A 23,949-nucleotide genomic window follows, 5' to 3' on the forward strand; every position below is an offset into this window, starting at 1 on the left:
TAACACAATGCTGACACAGAGCGGCACTAGATTGAAACAGTCACCTTTCAAGTCAGGCACGCTGGTGTAACCAGCTAAGACTTCCTCCTTGTGAAGCAAGCAAAGTCCGCTGCCGCACGGCAGTAAAGAGGCAAGACAGCAATAATCCACAAGATGTAAAGTGAAGGGCGCAGCGGCAGCAAACAGTACTTGTCCGGTACTTGGTGCGCGGCGCGGGTGCGCCAGACTGCTACAATTTGAATCACAAACAACGTGACTCGTCACAGAGGGCGTGGCCACCACAGTAGGAAGTGCCTTTCAAGTCAGGCACGCTGGTGTAACCAGCTAAGACTTCCTCCTTGTGAAGCAAGCAAAGTCCGCTGCCGCACGGCAGTAAAGAGGCAAGACAGCAATAATCCACAAGATGTAAAGTGAAGGGCGCAGCGGCAGCAAACTGTACTTGTCCGGTACTTGGTGCGGTCAAGTCGTGCCTGACTTGAAAGGCACTTCCTACTGTGGTGGCCACGCCCTCTGTGACGAGTCACGTTGTTTGGGATTCAAATTGTAGCAGTCTGGCGCACCCGCGCCGCGCACCAAGTACCGGACAAGTACTGTTTGCTGCCGCTGCGCCCTTCACTTTACATCTTGTGGAGCAGGGTAGTATACCTTCTGGTGCTAAACCAGAAGGAGGTCAGAACAAGCCTCCATTCCAAAGGACCTTTGGAGCCTATGTTTGTAAGGCTACTGACCATGTGAAAGGAGATCCCAGATGTAAGGGTAAACCTTCAGGGGTCCAACTTGTCTCCTTAGCCTTCGCTCCAGAGGAGGAAGTCACTATGGCAAGTGGAAACTTTATACTACTGGCTGATGAACCCACTGGAGTCTCAGCCAGTGTTTCTTTAGTCTCTCTGGGGTTGTGGGAACAACAGAATTTAGATGTGTATAATTCTATCCCAGACAATACTAAAGAGTATTATAAGGACAGTGTCCACGTGAATGGTCAGGAGACTCCTGCCATCAGGGACACTGGGGCCAGCATAACTGTGGTGGATGAATCATTTTTCAAGGCAGAGGATGTTGCTAAGGCACCCAAATGCCTCACCAAGTTAGCTGGAGTGCCTGTGCAGATGTGTCCCCAGTTACCAGTTCTCATCCAGTGTAATGATATGGCTGTGAAGATACCTGTCAGTATACAATGTGAAGTGCCAGGAAGGGTTCTGTTGGGAAATGACCTGAAAGCTCTTGGAGTTGTGTCACATACCCCCAGACCTCCTAGTAAAAGGTTACAGGAGCTCACCAAACCTGCAAGAGAGAAAACCCTGCGAGGTTTATCTCAGGAGATGATGACAGAAATCACTCCTCTCCCACTGGAGCAACTTACTGCAGTAACTACCAGATCAGGAGCAAAGGGGCAACCCAAGACTCCTAGGAAGAATCCTACAGCAAGCACTCCAGTGCTTCCAACAGGGACTTCCCCGAGGTTGTCCAAAGTTACACCTGTAACTCCACCTCCAGCTGAGGCTGAGAGGGAGGTACAACCCTGTCTGGTTGAACTAGACTCTGAAGAAGAGCTAGTAGGAGGCCCAGAACTTATTGGAGATGTGGACCCGGCTGACCATCCTGAGCTGCAGTCTTTACTGGCAGAAGGTGGACCCAGCAGGACAGCTTTCCGTAAGGGACAAAGAGAATGTCCAACTCTGGAGGGCCTTCGCCAACAGGCAGCTTCTCAGGCTGATGGGCAAGAGCCTGGGAAGTATAGGTTACACTGCGAAGATGGCCTCTTCTACAGTGAACCAACTGAATCTGAACCTGGAGCCTACCAACGCCTGGTAGTGCCCCAAGAAAACAGACAACAGTTCCTGCAACTAGCCCACGAGATTCCTTTGGCTGGTCACTTGAGTTTCAAGAAGACCAAGGAAAGGCTCTCTCTCTACTTTTATTGGCCAAAGATGGGGGCTGAAGTAGATAGATATTGCAGGAGCTGCCATACCTGCCAGACTTCTGGTAAGGTTGGTTCCAAGAATGTGGCACCTTTAGTGCCTCTCCCAGTTGTGGGAGTCCCATTTGAGAGGGTAGGGATTGACATTGTTGGTCCCCTTGATCCACCAACCTCCTCAGGCAACAGGTTTATCCTTGTTGTAGTAGACCATGCTATTAGGTACCCTGAGGCAATTCCTATGAGGACTGTTACAGCTCAGGCTGTGGCTAAGGCCCTCCTTGGTATCTTTACCAGGGTTGGGTTTCCTAAGGAGGTGATCTCTGACAGGGGGTCAAATTTTATGTCCAACTACATGAAAGCCATGTGGAAAACCTGCGGAGTCACCTACAAGTTCTCAACCGCATACCACCCTCAAACCAACGGGTTGGTAGAAAGGTTTAACAGAACTATGAAGAGCATGATAGGTGCTTTAGAGGAACCCCGTAAGAAGAAGTGGAACCTGCTACTGCCATGCCTTCTCTTTGCTTATAGAGAAGTCCCTCAGGAGGGAGTAGGTTATTCTCCCTTTGAACTTCTCTATGGCCATCCAGTCAGAGGCCCCTTAGCCCTGATTAAGGAGGGGTTGGAGAGTGCTCCTTCCCCCAAGCCAGTCAGAGTGACTGACTATGTGATAGGTCTCCGAAGGAGAATGTCACACATGATGGCAGAAGCAAGTGACAACTTGAAAGCTGGCCAAGCTTTGATCAAACATTGGCATGATCAGAAGGCTAACATGGTTGAGTTTACTCAAGACCAGCTAGTTCTCGTTATGCTCCCAACAAGGCAGAGGGCCTTGCAAGACAAATGGATGGGACCTTTCAAGGTTGTGGGAAAACTTGGAGAGGTCAACTATCTGGTGGATCTGGGCAAACCCAGGGAAGCTCCCCGAGTCTTCCACACCAACCGCCTCAAAGCCTATGTCTCTAGACCAGAAGTAGGAGCATTGCTTCTAGCTTCATCAGAAGAGGAGGAGGAGAGTGAAGCTCTACCTGACCTCCTGAGAGGCTTACCTTTGGACGAAAAGGTTGAAGGAGTTAATCTCTCTTCAGATCTGACCCCTGAGCAACAGGAGGAGTGCAAAGCTATGTTAAATCAGTTTGCCCCCCTGTTCTCACTTTCACCAGGCTTGACCCCTTGGGGACAGCATGATATACTCACTGGTGACTGTCTGCCAGTCAAAAGCAGAGGATATAGAATGTCAGAACATGTCAGAACCCACATCAAAGGTGAGGTCAAGAAGATGCTTGATCTCGGGGTAATAGAGCCCTCTACTAGTCCCTGGTCTAGCCCAGTAGTGTTCGTACCAAAGGCAGGATCCAAGGAATTGAGATTCTGTGTGGACTATAGAGCTCTTAATGCAGTCACCAAGACTGATGCCCACCCTTTGCCAAGGACAGATGAGTTGGTGGATAAACTTGGTGCAGCCAAGTACCTTAGCACACTGGACCTTACGTCAGGCTATTGGCAAATAGCCCTGACAGACCATGCCAAGGAGAAAACTGCATTTTCTACCCCAGTTGGCCTCTACCAATTCAAGGTTATGCCTTTTGGACTGAAAAATGCACCTGCAACATTCCAAAGGATGGTGAACCAAGTTCTAGCTGGGATGGAGGACTTCTGCATGGCATACTTGGATGACATTGCAGTCTTCAGCCACTCCTGGGAGGAACATGTGACCCACTTAGGACATGTTTTGCAGGCTCTTCAGCAGGCCAACCTGACCATAAAGGCAAGCAAATGCCAAATTGGACAGAGTAAAGTGGTCTACCTTGGACATGAGGTAGGAGGTGGAGAAATAAGGCCTTTGCTCAGCAAGATTGAAGCTGTGCAAAATTGGACAACACCTACTACTCAGACCCAGGTGAGAGCCTTCTTAGGCCTCACTGGGTACTACAGGAATTTCATTGAGAACTATGGGACCATAGCCTCTCCTCTGAATGTAATCTCCTCTCCAAAATTCCCTAAGAAGGTCAAATGGAATGAGGAATGCAATCAGGCCTTTGAAAACCTGAAGAAAGCTCTTTGCCAAGCTCCAGTACTCAGAGCTCCTGACTACCACCAAACTTTCATTGTACAAACTGATGCTTCCAATGTAGGTATAGGTGCAGTTCTTAGCCAACTGGATGAGAAGGGTAGGGAACACCCCATTTGCTTCATCAGTAGAAAACTGAAGGATCCTGAAACAAGGTGGGCAACAATCGAAAGAGAATGCTTTGCTATTGTGTGGGCACTGAAGAAGTTTAGGCCATACTTGTATGCTTCTACTTTTGTCATTCAGACTGACCACCAACCCTTGAGATGGTTAATGCAAATGAAAGGGGAAAATCCAAAACTATTGAGATGATCAATCTGCCTCCAAGGGTTTGATTTCACCATTGAGCACAGGTCAGGGTGTCACCATCAAAATGCTGATGGACTCTCTAGGATGTATGTCATCGACTAGAGGTATGAGGTTCATCCAGGAGTGGATTAAATCCTCCTGTCCCTTAGTATGGGGGGGCGAGTGTTAGGGAGAATTCTCTGTTTAGGCTGAATTTCCTAACCTAGTGAGTCCCCCAGCAGCTTTGCTGGATTTTTGGGGTTTATTTTTTCTCTCCTGCCAAGAGTGAGACTCTTTTACCCTCCCTCTTGGACATGATTTGAGTGTGTTCCTTGATTAGAAATGTGTTTTATGGGCTATGGGGTCTTTTACTCCATAGGGCTTCATGTGTTTTTGTGATGTGTGTTACACCGCACCCTCCGTGCAGTAACACAGGGGTGTCATAGTGACCCCCAAACATAGACTCCACACCCTGGGACTGACTACTGTCTCCCAGGGCATGTAAAGTCACCATTGACTTTACTAGTCTTGAATTCTCAACAGAACCAGTACAAACCATCTTATTGTGGACGTACTGGTCGGGGCAATTCGATTGCCCCGGGGTCTGTTGTTCGAGGGGGCACGTCTCCGTCCCCCCTGATCGAGTTTTGGCTGGTGGCAGTGGATACTACTTGAAATATTCAACCGCGAATATTTCCCTATGGGATTTCCCATTGTTTTAGGCTAATACCTTTATTTATTTAATTACGGTAGCCTCGAACATACCGCCGGTTTATTTATTTATTATTAATTCTCCGGTTGGTAATTTTTGCCGAAACTCGGTTCTAAAATGGCGTAGGTGTTTTCTTCTGTGACTCTGACCCAACGTTGAGCCCTTTGTTCCACTTTTGGCGGGCTTCTGCACAGAAGCCCACCAAAGTGGTGCCATTCTGTCTGGGTACCACAGGGGGTGTGGGAGGGGGTTTAGGCACCCTGGACTGAGTTGCCTTGCCAACTCATGTCGCACTCTGGTGTGATTGGCCCAAGTGGTGAGCCACCCCGCTCACCACTTAGCATGTTTGAGTGACAGCTAGGCTGTATGAATGGGGGTTTGCTGCATAAAAGCAGGGTCTTTGGGACTGGTTCTTCAGAAGTTGCCACAGGACCTAAGAATCCGACGAGGGAGCTGCTGAGCCGACCTGCAACGACGACGCCACCGGTGGAGCCCTGCTGAACCGACTCTTCACTCCCAACGACAGAGGAGATCTCCAGCCCGGAGAGTCTCCTTCCTTTGACTGGTGGGGATAACCAGTTTCTTCTCCCTTTTCGCCCCTGGGACCATCTCGTGTCCGCCCTACCTGTGCCCAGCACTTTTGGTAGCCAGAATACCACTTTTTACTACCACCGCGAAGAGAAGGGTTGTACCCTGTGGTTGGGTAAACTCCGTGGCTGGCCTCATCCCTGGTAGTGCAACAACCTTTTCCTGTCCTCTTCGTCGAGACCAGTTCTTCCTCGAGACGACGCCGCGACTTGCACCCACTACCAGGAACGTCTGCCCCCGCTGGAGGATCCTTTCCACCTAAGGTACTGTGTTCCGCCTGGCTTCCCTTGCAACCGATTGTACAAGGTAGTTTTAGCCCTCGGCTCTCGATCCTGGTTAGCCTGGGTCACCCTAACTTATCTTTTCTAAAAAAGTTCACTACTTACTTTGAGAACGCTTTGCAAGACTTTTGACTTTGTCTAAACCGTGTGATCTTGGACATATTTGCGCCTAACTCTCTCTAAGAGCGGGCCCGGCCTATGGACTTTGGCCACCGTTAGACTCAACCTTTTCTTGCCTTGCATTTGCTTCCCTAAAGTCTGTGTGTTGTGTACTATTCCTAAGTTCTGCCTTTTTCCCTCCCAATTTCGTTAACCTATCAGAGTGCCATCTTTCGTTAAGCGCTCACCTCTGGTTGGAAATAAGTGGTGTTAACCAAGACTTGTCTGATAGGGAAATTTGCGGAGTACCTAGTATAGTAACAGTGTTTTTGAAGTGATTTACAATTATTGTGCTGAAGTGTTTCTAATAGTGTGTCTTTTTAAATAAATAATTATATACCTTTTTGATACCAAAAGCTCTTGTCCGTGTCTGCTTGTGCTATTGTGTCTGAATGCCTATTGTGTATACTTTACATACTGCCTAACTCTTCTTGAGGGAAGTCTGACTGCTCAGCCACAGCTACCACAGTGAATCTGTGTGGTGCAGACTGCTACCAAGTGGGTTTACTGCCAACACCTGTAGTCTTAAATCTTTTGCAGTGGTCCCAGAGGGAACTGCACAGGTTTCTGCCTAACAACTACGACCTGGCACAAACCCAGTTTGTTCAGTGTGTACGAAGGTGGTAATGACTTTACTGAGATGTGACGCCAACACGGTTAGTATCGTCACTTCATAGTTCAGCATAGCTAAAGTTCAGTAAGACTCGCCCCTATCCATTGATTCCCAGATTTAGGGATGGGTATCACCAAGGTCTTGCTCATGCCAGCCGGGAGTATGCCTGTGTCGTAGGCTTCTTTAAAGACCTTTAGGAGTATTGGAATTAGGGTAGAGTTGTATGCTTTGTAAAATTCCGGGGGAAGCCCATCCGTACCTAGCGTTTTACAAATGGGGAGAGAGGCAATTGCTTTGCCCAATTCTTCCATGGTAATGGGTTGGTCTACGGAGGTTTGTGTATCATCTGTGAGCTTCAGGGGGTGGATCAGACCCCTGCCAAATCTTCCTGGGGGACTTGGTTGTTGTGTCTGTATAACTGAGTGTAGTAGGACGTGAAGATATCCTTTATCGCCAGCTGCAATCTTCACAGAGCTCCACGCTTGTCGTGGTCAGGGCCTTGGGATGTTCACGCTTACAGAGTCATGCCAGTAATCTCCCGGATTTGTCTCCATCTTCATGGGTTCGAGCTATCTGGATGGCATAATCAAATTTAGAAATTCGCCCCAAGCATCCTGACACCTGGAGTTGGCCTCAGCTAGTTTCCCTTCCACTGACCGCCGGCCTGGGTGTTTGGGCCTTTAATGTTCTAATTTCATCCTCAGTGGACTCTAAGACCTCTCGTAATTCCCAGCGAATGCCCCTGGCCCTTGCTATAACCTCGCCCCTGGTTAATACCTTTGGGGTTTCCCAGATGGTGCCCTAACATTATGTTAGAAAAAAGTAGTCAGGCAGTCTAATAACGACCTCTTGAAAGCTGCGTCAGTCAAAGCACCAACAGGCATGTGCCATGTCGGGGAAGGTGGGGTCTAGGGTTCGCAATATTTCACTAAATCATCGGGGCAGTGGTCCGGAATTGTACGGCTCATGTATTCCACGTTGCTGAGTTCTGTAAGATGCCCTGACCCATCAAAAAAATGATCAATTTGTGTGTGCAGCTCATGAGGGGACGAGTAAAAGGAGTAACCTCTAGTGACTGGGTGCAATTTCCTCCAGACATCCATCAGGTCGAGATAGGTCAAAGTCGCTTACAGAGCAACAGTGGCCAGGGAAGGGCCACCACTTGGGGGAGGAGGATCTGTCGAGCACTGCATCTCGAACACAATTAAAGTCTCCACCCCATAAAATGAAGCCATTGCGTCTAGTGGCAACAAGATTACACAGTGTGTGCACATGTGATGGGATTTTATGGTTTGGGAAGTACGAGTTAATAACACAGATTTCCCTGTGATTAAGATAACCCTGGATGATTAAGGATATCCCCTCTTTATCCTTCTCTACCTCCAGTAGTTGAAAGGGCTGCAACCCGTCAATCACAGTAAGCATCCCTATGGGAAATTTGGAATATGTAACGCCATATCTCGTCCCACCCCAGCGTCTCAGGAGAACCTCCTGCTCCTCAATTAGCAGGCGCGTCTCTTGAATTAATGCTATGGATATTCTCGTGCACTGTAGGTAAGACTACACCCTGTTTCTGCGAAGATAAGAGCCCAGACCCCGCAAATTCCAGGTAAATTTTCTGATGGAGGCCATGGTTATGTCAAATGTCGGGCAGCCCCCATGGAGCACAATGTCTCCCGCCCTAGTGTGTACCCAGTACTTCGCACAAACCGAACCGCTGCCAAGCAGATATGCAAAGATATTGGTTCCCAGTGAAAGTGGCAGTAATACGAATACTCTGAGACAGTAACCGCAGTGCCTGTCTTGTATGGATTAAACAAAAAAACACCATTAACAACAAACAGGGAGGATTGCAGCTAGAACCTGATTTTCGTGTGGGTCTTGTGATGTGTGCGCTGGTAACTGATCAGTGCTCACTACCTGGGAGACACTGCAGTGTTTGCCTTGGCCAGCAAATGAGTCCATAACAGTAGGCTTGCCTTTGTTTTTAGTAGGCCACATGGTGAATGGTTGACTCATGGGCAGGTCAGAGTAAGTGGTGCCACACTGCGCAGTCAGGTAGACCAAGTCAGAGTCACGATGTGTCGCAAGGCGCAACACCGCTGGGCTCAGCTCAGTCTGTGGTGCCCATGTCCGACAGTAAGAAGTAGTGGGACAACAGAGTGGGTACAGTCCCAGTAAGGGGTAGCACTCTATGGATCACTAATAGCAGGCTCTGTATGCTGATGTTCAGAAGGGGAAGGAGCCTAAAGACCAGGCAAACCCCACTTCAGGCCACAAACAGTCTGGGTGGTTCAGTGGAGGGGCACCCATTGGGCAAACAGTTGGCACTGGGGCCCCCCTTTTAGGCCGTCTGGTCACGTCTTTGAGCCGCTCAAAGGAGGCTGAGGAGAAGCGGAAAATGCAGAAGCAAAGGGTGCAAGTCGCGGGGGCACCCAGTCTATGACAGCAGGAGTACCTGGAATGAGGCGAGAGTCGGCGACTTGCCTAGATGTTTCTCCCTCGGCGTGTGGGCTGTAGCGGGCTACCCAGCGTAGCAGTGATCCAGCATACAGGAATACAGGGCAGCGGCATGCACCCTGTGCGAGCGGTGCTGTAGATGGCGTTGCAGCTAACACAGGATCTCCTCGCGTGTCCGAAGTGACGAGGGTGGAGCGCGTGCGCTCCAGACCACGCACCCCGCAGCATTTGATAGGACGTAGCGGGGTTCCTTAGGTTAACAGCGGTACCTGATTCCGCTAGACAGTCTTTCTGTGGGGAGGACCTAAGGGAGAGGCCAACCCAGTGCAAACGGCCCAGCCCGGCCACGCCTGCAAGCTGCTCGGAAGGCCTCACAGAGACGCAACAGCCACCATCTTTGATCACACAGGGCACAAGTTTCAAAGCAAATTTCTCAGTGCTCATAGCTCCGTTTATCGTCGGGGTAAGGCTGGATAGATGGCCGCTGGTTTCCCCTGCAAGAAGAGGTCTTCTGTTGCAAAAATAAGCAGCGTTAGCTGCTGCTATGAGGATCTTGAAAGGATCGCAGTGGGAGCTATGTACAGTCACAGCCTCACTGCATGAGCTCAGGCCACACCCCGTGGAGAAAGGACTCTATTAAAAGGGAGTCAGTTCAATGGCAAGATGTCTCAGCTGGGATCTGGTTCCCTGTCTCACTGGTAAAACAGTGGGGAAGAAGCCTGAATCAGGGGACAGAAGGCTGCCTTGTGCCAGGGAGCTCCCTTCCTCTGCTGAAGTGGAGAGGAAGCCTGAGCAGGGAAAGAAAGGCTGCCTTATGCCTGTTACCTATCCCACTGTGCTGAAGAAGGAAACCTGAGAGAGCCCAGCTGAACCCAGGCAGGAGAAGAAGCCTTTACCCCTCTAATTCACAATCAGAGATAGGAGAAATGCAGCCAGTGCTAGCCTATAGAAGGGACTAGCCAACCTAAAGTACTCCAGTGAAGGAGACACTGTGGGCTGCCTGACTACTCCTGGAGAACAAGAGGTGAGAAAGGGTGAGCCCAGTTCAAAGGAGTCACGTAAGAGACTCACCTCCTTGCTCCAAGTGAAGATAACCCAAGAGACCCCAGTATAGGGGAAGGGAGAGTGAAGGCACCCTGGAAAGGGATAAAAGCGAGAAACAAGAGAGAAATACCCCAGGTGGCGCGAAAGAGAGTGTGAAGCCCGAGAGTGGAAAAGAAACACCACAGAGTGGGGTAAACAAGTTAAAATGGCAATCCAGAGACTGGAATATCCCAAGTAAGACCTTTTTGAGAACTATGTTTGGAACACTCAGCAATTATAGCGCCACCTAAAGAACTTTCTATTCAGGGGAACCTATGTGGGAGTAAACCTGGATCAGAAGCAGTCAATCATCTTTTTAGTTGTTAAACTCTTTTCACCCATGTGTGTTCGTTTTTCTAGGAAAGTAGTAGGCTACTTTAGGATTTGGGCAAAGTGCTTTGTTTTGAGACATCCTGACAGTACTAGGTTTTCCTTGAATGTTTGGGTTTAGAGTTAGTTTTCATTGTTTTAGTTTATTTTCTTTGAAGCTTAGCAGAAAGCCTGTCTAACTGTAACAAAAGGCAATAAACATCTGTGAACATTATGTGCCAGAGTCTGAGTTTGACTTCTTGCTTGCCACTGTAGCCAAAGGAGAATATGTAATACTGCAGCGATATGTTCAAATGGCTTCTTTGTTAGAAGTAGTCTTTCCGCTACATATTGAACTCCTTAACGTTTCCTTGTTAGATAATGAAGATAATGTTTGAGCACACCAATGTATTGTTTTATTGTCATTTTAGAATCCGTTGCTGTGGATTAAAGGTCTGAAGTGGGGAGAATATGTCGGTTCTCCAAGTGCTCCTGATCCTGTTGTGTGCTTTAGCCAACCCCACGGGGAAAGATTTGGTGTCTTGCAGGCTTTGCCAACAAAAGCAATCTGTGGTTTGTCTCCAAAATTCTGCCTTATGATGATATACAGCAAAGAACAAGGTAAGACAAATTGGGTAGATCTCTCTTATAAATATTCAGTACATGTCATGGGTTTCACATTGTTTGTTGCATAATCAATATGTTCGCTTTGTTCAGATCAAATGTTATGCCTTCCCTGCAAAGGACATAACACAATCTCGACACAGCAAAGTACCCAAGGATAGGTGAAATGGAATGTATGAAAGTTATCTGCAACAGTCCTTCACAAAAGCATTTTGAAAATGCTCCAGTCCACAAAGTGATGATGCATCTCTTGTTTTCAATGCATCCATAATCCATCATAAACCTGGCATGATTCTTATCCATCTCTCCAGAGCAGGAGCTGTGCTAGGAATAGAGTTAGGGAAGAGCATATACCTGTCACTGCGCATCAGTAAAAATAGCAGACAATCAACCCCCTTAAGTGGGTGGATGCTATTCATTCATCTGCACAGAAGAGGTTTACTAATGTCACAGTATTTCTTTTATTGATAGTCTACTGCTCATACCTTCCATTAACTCTTAGTGTGTGTATTAAAGGCATGCACCATATACAACATATTAATACACAGAGCACCTCCCCTTTCAATACCTAAATACCTTTCTCAATTTGATAACAATAAAGTGTAAAGAAAAACCTCATATACTCACTATCTGTAGAAGGTAGGGAGAAGAGAGAGCTCAAGAAGACTGGATGCCTGGGGTGGTCTACAACCCAAGAAAAATGCCAAAAATATCAAAAGCACCATGATCTGGTTATCAAAAAAGCAGAAAAATACGAATAAATGCTTTCAAAAGGGTTAATGTCGATTGGGAGCAACCATGGTGTCTGCTTCAACCAATTAAGAATACAATCTGTTCACAGGTGGTGAGTTGAGTTGCCTTGGGTGGAAATGTAAAACTATTCCTCATACAGCTCAATCAAAATCTATAGTTCTGCTCAAATGTCAATAGAGTCCTTTGTGGATTCACATGCCTCAAAACAGCCAAAAATCGGATTTAGTGGCTTTCAACACAAGCCAGGAAAAGGGGTGGGGCTTCAACCCCTCCCCTCTGAATAGAGTGCTGCTTCCTCTTGCCTGGTCCTTCCAGCTATCCTTCTGCCTCAGGTCTTCCCCGTCAACAGCTAATCTCCTGCCATGCCTTCCAAAACACCCTTTTATGCTATCTTGGCTTAACTGTCAACTCACTCTATTCGCATACGTATGTACTGGAAGCAAAAAGCGGTTGAGACCTTCATTGTCCCAAAAAGCGATTTAGTTCACTGGTCTAGTATTAGTGTAAAGCACCTTTTATAGGGAAGAAAAAAGCTTTTTTATGTTGAGAGCAAGGTTAATGCACCTTTCACCCACTTAAACAAACAGCTCAGCAACTATAAACTTTGCAGGAAGTTCTGTAGTTCTTTCAATATTAGCTTTATTTACTATTATTGCTCAAAATATCTTGCCCTGAACATGGCTAAAACAGAAAATCCATGTCAAAAAGATCTTGCTGGTATGGATATGCAATATATTATGCATGTAGACACACAGCTTGGGTATTTTATCTACTTATTCACTGGCGATTTAAAAGACTCCAGATTGGAGCACAGTCTCTGTTGCGCACATGCCCTTTATGGTAAGGGCATACGTTGGGATTATATAAAACCTTAAACATTGCTTCTGTTGGTACCTTTGCTGGTGCACCTGATCCAGAAGCTTCACTTTTCGATTAGCCAACAACAAACACTGAGTTATATGCTGCTTTTCGCCTATCAACATTTCATGACTCTTGATTGCTGAGCAAAGGCCCAGCACAGAAAATATGATTTACCTGTACGTGTTGAGTCCTTTAAAAAATCTGAAAAAGTGAAGCAGCCATGTAGTCCATGCATCCTAACAGGTGAGGGGATGACATTTGGAATATGAATCTTCAACACATTGAAAAGAAAATACGAAATGGGGGATTTTTTTTTTTTTTAAATGAAACAATTCAAATGTGTTATTGAAAACAAAAAATCAGCAATGGTTCTGGAGTTACTATACTTCGGAAGTGGAAGACCATCAGTATATAAGAGATCCTGATGCCGCCTTAAATACAATACATCCCATCCGAGCAGGCGTGCCACAGGGATCGAACCTCGGACCCTTCCTGTTCAACCTCTTCACCAACGACATCCCGACAGATCTCCACAAGACGAACCTGGCGCTGTATGCAGACGATGTTGCAGTCATCTCCCAGTCATTCAGCGAAAAGGAAGTGGCGAAGAACCTGCAAGCTTCATTGGATACCATCGCAGAGTGGTACAGCGACTGGCGGATAGAACTCAACACCAGCAAGACAACTGCAACGCTGTTCACCAGAAAGAAGATCAAGGAGCACCCACACATCAGCCTCAACGGGGAGACCATCAAATGGGAGAGCAGCAGCCGCTACCTCGGTGTGACCCTGGACAGCAAACTCAACTGGGAAAGCCACATCGAGAATACTCAGCAGAAGGCAACAGGAAAGATGGCAGCGCTGTACCCACTCCTGAAGAGCAAGTCCATGCCACTCCGGACAAAGATCAACGTCTACAAGGCGATCATCAGACCAACCCTGACTTATGCCTCCCCAGCATGGATGACCTGCCATGAGCGACACCGGAAGAGTCTTCAGATAGTCCAGAACAAGGCCCTGCGGATATCGTCTGGAGCTCCAATCTTCACAAGGATAGCAGACCTTCACAGAGACCTGGACATCGAGATGTTGGATGAACATCTAGCGAAGCTGAGTAAGAACTTCTGCCAAGAACTGGATCAGAACCCGAACCCTCTGATCAGAAGACTCACTGCCACCACTGCAAACCCCTTCGACCGCTACCCGCGGCCCATCACTGCGAAGACCCTGTGAAACCAGCCCTACTGTGACAAGACCACACAGACCAAGAAGAATACAAACCCACGACTACACACTCAACCCGAGAAGATGGAGTAATGAGGCTCAAGCCTCGGTATCCAAAAAATCACCGTTGATGGATAAAAATCTATCAGCAAGAAGAAGAACAAGCGCCTTAAATACAAAACGAAATTGTACTTGAAAAGAGATCAGGCTTAATATGGAAAAAAGCAATCGTTTAAAATACATAGGTCCTTGCCACGAGTTGGGCGATAGCCTTTAAATCCGGCAGAAACGGTATTAGTGCTGCCAGTACCGCTCTGCCGGATCACAACTGTAAATCCTGCCGGCGCTATTACAGCCAGCTGTAATAGCGCTGGCTGTAATAGCGCTGGCTGTAATAGCACCGGCAACCAAACGCGCTTTTAGAGACCTATCACAAGTACAGGGTTGGTACTAATAGTGCCAGAAAACTGTTGCTAATACCGCTGAAAATACCCCCGGCCAAATGCTGGAGGTAAAAGAACACATGAGACAGCAATAAGGGTCCAGGTGGGAGGGGGGGGGGGGAGAAGGAGGAGGATTTTTTAATTTTCATTTTAAAGCGCTCACACAGCCCTGGGGCCTTGAGGCGCTGTTACAGGAATATGTCGTTGTTGCGTATTTATAACGCGCTTAATGAGGTTTCTAATCGCGGACCCGGGAATCGAACCGGTGTTGCTTCTCGTCGTCCTGTTTCCAGGGTGAGCACGTTGCCACGGAGCTATCCTCCCGTATTTGAGTACGAGGCAACCATCACCCAGTTGCTGGACACAATCCAAGGTGACATAGCCAGCTGGATAGCCATCAGCACCGCTGTGCCCCCACTTGTAAAGCTTATGTCTGTCCTATAGTACCTCACGACTGGCAGCTTCCAACACACAGTTGCCATGATGCATGGTATGGCCCAGTCCACATTCAGTGCTATGCTGGGGCATGGGCTGGATGCACTGCTGCGCAATGTCAGTGAGCACATAGCATTGCCAGCCACACAGGCACAGGTCAAGGCACAGTTCCATGCCATTGCGCAAGTTCCGAACGTGATTGCAGCCCTAGACTGCACACATGTTGTACATGTACCACCCTGAGACCATGAGGCAGCTTACAGGAACTCTAAGAATTTCCATTCGCTCAACGTGCAGATGACCTGTAGCCCAGACCTGACTATCACCTACTGCTGCGCCCGCTACCCATGATCAACCCACGACTCCATGGTGCTGCGCAACAGTACACTGCCAGCCTACATGGAGAGGCACCGAGGCCAACGCACATGGATGTTGGGTGAGTAGAAATCCTGCATTAAATGCATGCCAAAGTTTACCATATGAAGGGAGGGACAGACACAGGAATCCTTGCATGCTACCAGGAGACACAGCTAGCACAGCACTAGTTTCATGTATGTCCTGGAAACTACTGAAGTTTCCAGGACAATTTCACTGCACTGTGAATCTTTGAGTGGAGGGTTCTCTTTTTGAAGGACTCCCGCTGCTAGTTTTGTTCATGTTAACAAAATTGCAAACCAACTTCTAGGCTGGTGAATAGCACACAATCTCAAGTATCAATCTACTTGAACTAGTTCCATGTATGTGTGGCACACAAGAACCCCTGCACACGTCCCCCACAGCAGAACACACGGAAGGTAAAGGCCACACACTTGTGAATGCACAATCGCATATGGAAACACAACAACCACAATGCATCTTGTCTGTGTTGCAGTGCTGCTTCTCTTCCTGACACCCAAGAGCAAACTCACCCTGGGCACCACACAGGAATGCTAAGTGAGACCAATTGAAAACCCATCCACTAAACCACTGTAGATGAGCTTGGAAAAGCACGACCATGAACATACCTGAGATAGTGCCCCCTGAATGGCCATTCAGATGCATGTCCAAATGTTGAAAAATGTGGCATGTAGCAAAGGTGACACCAGCCATAGAGACAGCCACAACCCATCACTTAACAATATTGTCAGTGAACAGGCAGATATGACGGGAGCCTCATCCTGCAGTAAGGGATGCACCACTGTGGCAATAAGACACAGTGGGTGGTGCATGTAGTAAGTTGTCCACGAAGAAAATGCTGCACATTGCAGAGCAGACCTGCTGCACATGCAGACACCATAATCAAAGGACAAATGGAAACATGACCGTACTTGTTCAGCATGAGTGTCACACACATATCCATACACATATTGAAACGCTGCTCAATGTCAATTGACACCAAGTGCATGCAAATTTAACCTGCCACATAACACCTTACTCATTGACACAGGCTGCATGTATAGGTCAGCTCATGCATGACCCTAATGAAGATGGATGGATTTATACCAATATGTCAATCAAATAGCATGTACCTGTGGCACACATACATGACATAGTGCTTGGTGAATTGATGTGTATCCATTGCACACCCACTGAACCAATCTAGGCCTAATGTACACATTTTGTCCCCTGGAGGTGATTCCGGATACCCACAGTACACATGGCTGATGACCTCTGTGCGGAATCCACAAACTCCAGCAGAGCTGGAATATAACAATGCCCATAGTCGTACACACAGATGTGTGGAAATAGCATTTGGTTTGCTGAAGTCACGGTTATGATGCCTAGACCGTACCAGAGGGGCACAGATGTATGCGCCAGAAAAAGTGGGGAAAATTGTACTCCCCTGTGCCATGCTGCACAACATCTGCTGCCGTAGGCATGTATCACTACCCCCTGATGCTGATAGCCAACTGCCAGGGGATGGGAGTGATGATGACCATGTGCCCATTGCCGGGCCCAATTCACACAGGGATGGGGTGAGGGAGAGGAGGTTGGCCAGACAGGCGTTGATTGCCAATTATTTATGAATCGGTGGATGGGTGCATGTCACAAACATCACTTGTGAAATATAGAGCACTTGAACACAATCATGAATGTTCAAGCTTTCTGTCCAGTATCAACTGGCTTTAATTTGCGTGGAACAAACCCCCTCCCCCCACCAACTCCCCAGCACACATTCCCTTCCAACTCTCCAGCACATATTCCCCCTTCCCCTACCAACTCCCCAGCAAACATTCTCCCCTCCCCCCACCAACTCCCCAGCACACAATCCCTCCTGCCCCCCACCATCTCTCCCCAACACAGTGCATGTGGGTCCATGTGTCCGGCCCTCAGCCCAACAGTGTTTTGTCCATCTAGGAAGGACGATGGCGCTTCCCGCGTCCTACACCTTCTGGTGAGCGCCGTTGTGGGTGGCGCAATGAAAGTCGCCTGGGCAAACCCTGCAGGGGGAGATGTGGAGGTCGATGCCGCCAACTGCAGCTGCTGGCAGAGGTTATTGGCCTCCCGCATCTGCTCTGCATGAGCTGATTGTACCTCACAGAGTTCAGACTCTCTGCCCAAACCCGGTGAGAGCTGCAGGACACTCCTCCACGACTCTACGGGTGCAAGCATTGTCCTGTGCCATGGTTTTTACTGCCCCCCGAATTGCACTGCTTATCACCTTTATGTGGTGGTTGTGCACAACCGCCAGGCCCTCAATTTGCTTCTGACGTGCCTCGATCACGTACAGGCGTGCCATTACTGCTGCTCCCGGAGCTATGGGTCTGTCACCTGTCGGGCTGATTGCCCTGCCAGGTCTACACAGGGTACTGGGGGTGCTGTTGGTAGACGAGGCAGCCTGACTGGTGGGGCTGCCGTGGATGGAGGGGGGCTGTCGGCAGGTGACCCATATGAGGGGGTCGCCTCATCTGGCACTGGTGTGTGCACACAATGTTGGCGTGCTGGTACATGGGGACTGTGGCTTTCGACATGCACTTGCTCCGGTGGCCCTTGGGGTGTGGCCATTTCTTGATCAGGACTATGAATGGGTGACAACACTGGTACATGCTGCTTCTCACAGGATGTGTTGCCATTCTCTGTGGTGGTTGCACTGATGGCTACCTCGACATCCTGTGACCCCCCCGGTGGCTTGGGGCCGTTGAGGCAGTGTGACTGCTGCAGTGGGGTGGGGTGTGTCCTCCGCCTTGATTTATCATGCCGGTCCCTTCTCGGGGTGGTGGTGCTGGTGGAGCCGCGTCTCGGCGTGCGTCCGGATGAGCCTGCCTCCTCTTCTTCAAGGTTGCCCTCCGAAGATGGCTGCGTGCCTGTAGGGAACATAGGGTCTGGTATGAGGACAGGGCAACTTAGATTTGTTTCATACTTTACAGGGAGTGAGAGGACATTTTGTCCCATGCTTGCTGTTAGGGAGAATTCTCTGTTGAGGCTAATTTCCCAAACCTAGTGAGTCCCCCAGCAGCTTTGCTGGATTTTTGGGGTTTATTTTTTTCTCCTGCTAAGAGTGAGACTCTTTTTCTCCCACTCTTAGGCATGATTTGAGAATGTCCTTTGACTATGAATGTGTTTTATGGGCTATGGGGTCTTTTACTCCATAGGGCTTCATGTGTTTTTGGTATATGTGTTACACAGCACCCTCAGTGCAGTAACACAGGGGTGTCATAGTGACCCCCAAACAAAGACTCCATACCCTGGGACTGACTACTGTCTCCCAGGCATGTAAAGTCACCATTGGCTTTACTAGTCTCAAATTGTGAACAGAACCAGTACAAACCATCATATTGTGGAAGTACTGGTAGGGGTAATTCGATTGCCCCTGGGTCTGTTTTCCAAGGGGGCACTGTCCAGTCCCCCCTTGTCTAGTTTCTGGCTGGTGGCAGTGGATACCATGCAAAATATTCCACCGGAATATTTTTTATGGGATTTTCCCATTGATTTTAAACGCACCACTTTTTGGTGCAATGTTAAAGATACCGCTGGGTTATTTATTTAATATTTATTCCCCGGTTGGGTCTTTTTGCCAGGACTCGGTTTTAAAATGGCATTTGTGTTCGCCTCTGAAACTCTAACCCAAGTCGAGCCCTTTGTTCCACTTTTTGGCGGGCTTCTGCACAGAAGCCCTCCAAATGGTGCCACTCTGTCTGGGGTCTACAGGATGTGTAGGAGGGGGATTAGGCACCCTGGACTGAGTTGCCTTGGAAACTCAAGTCGCACTCTTGTGTGATTGGCCCAGTGGTGAGCCGCCCGGCTCACCACTTAGCATGTTTGAGTGACAGCTAGGCTGTTGAATGGGGGTTTTTCTGCATAAAAGCTGGGCTTTGGGGACTGGAACTTCAGAAGTCGCCACAGGACCTAAAGAATCCAAAGAGGGGAGAAGCTGAGCCATCTACGACGACGACACCACCGGTGGAGCCCTGCTGTACAAACTCGCCACTTCCCCGACGACAGAGGAGATCTTCTTCCAGGAGAGTCTTCTTCCCTTTGAGCTGGTGGTACCAACCAGTTCGCCTTTTTCGCCTTCCTGCACATCTCGTGGTCGAATCGCCCGTGCCAAGCACCCCAGCGGCCTTATAGCCACGCTCCACCACTACCGTGAATAAAAGGGTTGTACCTTTTAATCAGGAACTCTGTGGCTGGTTTCTTCCCTGGCAGTGCAACGACCTCCAGCTTTATTCCTCGTCGAGATCATCTCTTCCTCTGGTCGAAGCCACGACTTACACCCGCTGCCAGGAACAACTGCCACCGCTGGAGCTTTCTCTCCATTTCAGGTACTGTGTCCCGCCTGGTCTCCCTTGCAACGGATTGTGCAAGGTGTCCCGTAAATCCTTGACCTTCCAACTGGGGTGACCTCAGACCTGCTAACTTTGCCTTTCTGAACTGATCCAACCTCTTTTTGACTTTTCTGCAAAGACTTTGAGTGCATTTCCACCGTGATCTTGGGCACATTCCACCTTGCTCTCTCCAAGAGTGGGCCTGGCCAATGAACTTTTGGCTCTACAGTAGACCCTGCCTTTCTTGACTTGATGTGGTTTCTTAAGTGTTGGTACTGTGTTATTTCCATACTCTGCCTTTTCTCTCCCTTTTTAAACGAATTATTGGAGTGCCATCTACGGTTACGCGCTCACCTCTGTGTTGCTAAATAAGTGGTGTCTTAACCTATACTTGTCGAATAATTAACTAGGGAGGTGTATATACGTATAGTGACTGTGTTTGAACTTGCTTGATATATCAGTGCCAGTGTATTTTCATAAGTGTGTTTTTAAATAAATACATTTATACCAAAGCTCTGGTCAGTGTTTGCTTGTTCTACTGTATTTTTAGCCCTATTGTGTATACTCTATATACTGCCTAACTCTTCTTGAGAGAAGTCTGACTGCTCAGCCACAGCTACCAGGTAAATCTGGGTGGTGCAGACTGCTACCAATTGGGTTTACTGCTTACTCCTGTAGTCTTAAAGGAATGGTTCGGTCAACATTTTTTATTGGCCCTACTGGTCGGCTTTGTGTTTTTAAGCCTAAGTCGCTCGATTTTAGAAAAATTTCATATGGACCTTACCCGAGTTTTCGTCCATTAAACACGCGAAAACAGGCAGTAGGGCGCCGCCATTTGATTTAGTGCCGCATCGCCCTGGCTGACCTGCTTTTGCGGCACTAAATCATATCCCCCGCCCCTGAGCCTGACATTATCAAAACATTCATATTCCCCGCCTCTCTCTGTGACGTTACTGTGCTGCATAGGCAAACGAGCCCAGTCGTCTTCTACGCGACTTCACACAGAACCCGGAAACCAACACAGATCAACTCACAACACAGCGCGCCACAATTCGGAATATGAAACTGTACTTTCAAATCAAACAGCAACACGGTACATTTGGTAAAGTACATTTATTTAGGCCAGAGTAAAGGTTGATATGTTGCTTCTAGCCGCTAGTACCGCGTAAGGGCATATGGGTCCTTGGCGATCGTCCCATAAGATCGTCAAAGTGGTGCAGTTGTTTACGATAAGCTGCAGCTGGTGGTTGAAAAAACCATCTGCCGGGTTCTGAAACTGGCGGCAGTAGCAGTAGGGTAGGATATACCTGTTTTGAAAACATAAAAATTATAATTAGTCTCGCCAGCCGATCTTTATTAATATTATTAATTTTATTTATTACGGCCGATCTGAAACTATTTGCTTTCAAGGATAGTGCAATGGAGTATGTTTGGCTCTAAAATCAATGCGAAAACTAACAAAATAAATCGAAGTTAACACACAATGAGAAATGACTGTTTGTCTACATGCGTGTGGAATGTGGAGCTGCATGCCCATGTGCCCGGTACAAAGACGATCCCACAAACGTTTTACTTGCTCTTCATTCATTAATTCATGCATTCATTAATTCTTCATTCCGGTATAAAAGCGTCTAAAGAGTTACTTACATTATATTTGCAATTTCCATTGTGTCTCTGCGTAATGCAGTCCGTAAATCCCTCTGTACTCTTGACAACGATTTTTCGTATACTGAACTAGCATGAAACTCGGTCTAGTTTCAGAATTTTCTGCCTTATCGTCTTTTACGTTATTGCACCCCTCCTTCAAATGAAGTCCTTTCGGCATGGTCCCTGTCTCTCAAGGTCAAAAAACAATAGAACCTTATACTGCCAGTGCGAGTTGTGGGCCTCTTCAGGCCGCCAGCTGAAAATCAAAGCCGCTGACCTTCACTCTAAATGAGCATACATTCTTACTTTGAAACATCCCGTGTAAAGCCATCTTTGAGAACTTTCGAATCCATCTATGTACTAGGCCTCAATGTGCAAATGCAAACTGGCTTCTCTCCCATCTGCAACGGCTCGCTTGGCGCGTTCTGAGGCCCCCAATTTTGTCCTTGTTTTCCGCGAGCTTTGCAGCCCTAGAGAACCATAACTATGGAGACATTGACTTTTTGGGGGAAGGTTAGGGAAAGTATAACGTACCCGAGGAGTTGAGTTGAAAGTGAGATTTATTGTTAGTTTGTTTTATTATTTGCAATACGCAAGCCTCCCCTCGGTTAACAGTGCGCAGCATTTACATGAGATTGCGAAACTTAGTTACAGCAACGAAAATATATACATACACATATTGCCAAGGTCAGCGATATGGGGTGAATAGAGGGAGAAGTCAAAGATGACACCCAGGTTGTTCGCCACCCAGGATGGTGAAGGGAGGGGTTAGGGTCAGCATACTTTGTATGTACACTGTACAATAACATTTATTTACAAACAGACAATCATATTACAATTATTTAAACCGGGATTTGTACTTCACAACCAGCTCTGCTTTGGGTGGACATGGCACAGTGGCAATGTTTGGTGGCAATGCATCAGCGCTCTGCACAGAAACGTTAAAAATTCCATATCTGTGCTTCTCGAGTACAGCAACAATAAGGCTTTTTACAAAGTCGAACTCCATTTCCTCATAGACTGGTTTGATCACCCATTGCTTACTTCTTTTAGAAAACACCTCAGTGTAGCGAGGCATCCTTACATTACCCGTAGTCCTAGATTGTTCACGGCAGATATTCTCGTTATGGGCCAAGACCGCAAGTAGAGTCCTATGTTTCATGCCCTCTATGCTGAAATGCAAGCGTTTTGGCCTGTACTTTAGCCACATATTGTGGAACACCTCCAAACCTCCTGTGTGACAGAATTCTGTCAGTCCCCTCAAATCTCTTGATAGTTTTATCGAAAACAATCTTCTCAATGGCTTTGTGTGTCGGTGAAGATGGAATCAACCACTTCTTCTTCCTTGCCTCCTCTGGGAACAAAGGGCCATGTTCACATTGGTGGAAATGTAGTTTTTCTGACCAGCGGTGAACGTTGGTACAGTGGTGCATCAGTGACTGCCATTTTTCAAGTAGTATTTCCACTAACCATTCACAAGTTTTGCAGCTCCACCAAAGATGGTTGCTGATAGACTGGGACCATTGTGAAATACTTTCCAAACCTTTTTTTTTCCCTGCAGCCGAGATTTTCTTATTGATTGATTTAGCAAGATGCCATACATCAAATTGATGTTTAATATGTGGGAACTGCTCTCTCGTTGTCTTGGCAATTGAAACGTGTCTGTCCGTGGCTATGAGGTCGATGTGCATTCCCCTCGATTGTAGATATTCCACTGATTTTATAAATCCTAGTTTCTCCATGGCCACTGAGGATGTACATTGTGTTACATGCACGACCACCGAACTCGCAATTTTCTTACTATCCATGTCCTGAAAGTGGTAGGTGCAGTACTTGGCAGAAAATCCAGGGCTGTCGCACTGTCCATCGCCGGCTAGCCTGAATCGTTTCCCTTCGAATGTACTTGCTAGAGACAATTGTTCAATTTTCCAAGCATCACTAATGGCCGGAAACAGATAATCATGTTGGTATTTGTAGTACTGCGTTTTAGAAATGAAATGAAGTCCCACAAACTGAAAGAAATACTCTAACTTTCTAAAACTGGAGCCACTAAAAAGTGATGCAGCTGCACACAGTAGATTGCCTGCTGGCAGTTTCCCCAGCATCGGTTGTGCAGACCATGAGAATGTATGATTTAATCTACAGGCAGCATGTATTGTGACGTTACTGCCTTGTTTTTGACGAGTCACATGAATCAATGGCTTCCCACATACTTTCCCTCTGACGGAATGCCCACATTTCAGCATACTTATAATATCCATCAAACAACTGTCTTATGTATTTGCCCTCTTTCATTAGACTGTCATCCGGCATCACATTTGTTTCAGACTGCATCGTTGAGGACATATCAGCAGCATTGAAAGAAATATCGCCGATATCAGGTTCTGATGCGTCGGTGAATGCTGCTGCTGTTTCATTCTCTGTCATTTCAACATCTGTTACTTCAACATTGATGGGAGAACACAACAATGTCGACAGCTTTTTTGGTGGCAATTTTTTGGCGGGTGTAGATTGTGTGAATTGATCTGCGACTACTTCCGAGCTATCCTCAATACATTCAGTATCATCTTCTTGTGTTGCAGTCGCACTGTAGCAATGGTCCTTTACAACTTTACTGGATTCTCCGGACACATTAATTTCATGTTCTGGCCATTGGATATGAGCATCTCTAGTCTCAACACGCAGCATCTGAATTAATAGTTCCTCCAAAGTGTAAATGGTCTGGCAAGCAACAT

General features: G+C 47.5%; 1 protein-coding gene across 1 annotated transcript in view; it reads left to right on the top strand.

The window, feature by feature from the left end:
* Positions 1-23,949, top strand: part of LYST (lysosomal trafficking regulator) — a 3,942,656-nt gene that overhangs the window by 3,148,330 nt on the left and 770,377 nt on the right. The window contains exon 46 of the mRNA XM_069606985.1: positions 10,914-11,103. Within this exon, the coding sequence (XP_069463086.1) occupies positions 10,914-11,103 (190 nt within the window). The remainder of the gene's footprint in view (positions 1-10,913; positions 11,104-23,949) is intronic.

Source organism: Ambystoma mexicanum, chromosome 4p (assembly GCF_040938575.1).
Source record: "Ambystoma mexicanum isolate Mex_15411 chromosome 4p, UKY_AmexF1_1, whole genome shotgun sequence".
Lineage (NCBI taxonomy): Eukaryota > Metazoa > Chordata > Amphibia > Caudata > Ambystomatidae > Ambystoma > Ambystoma mexicanum.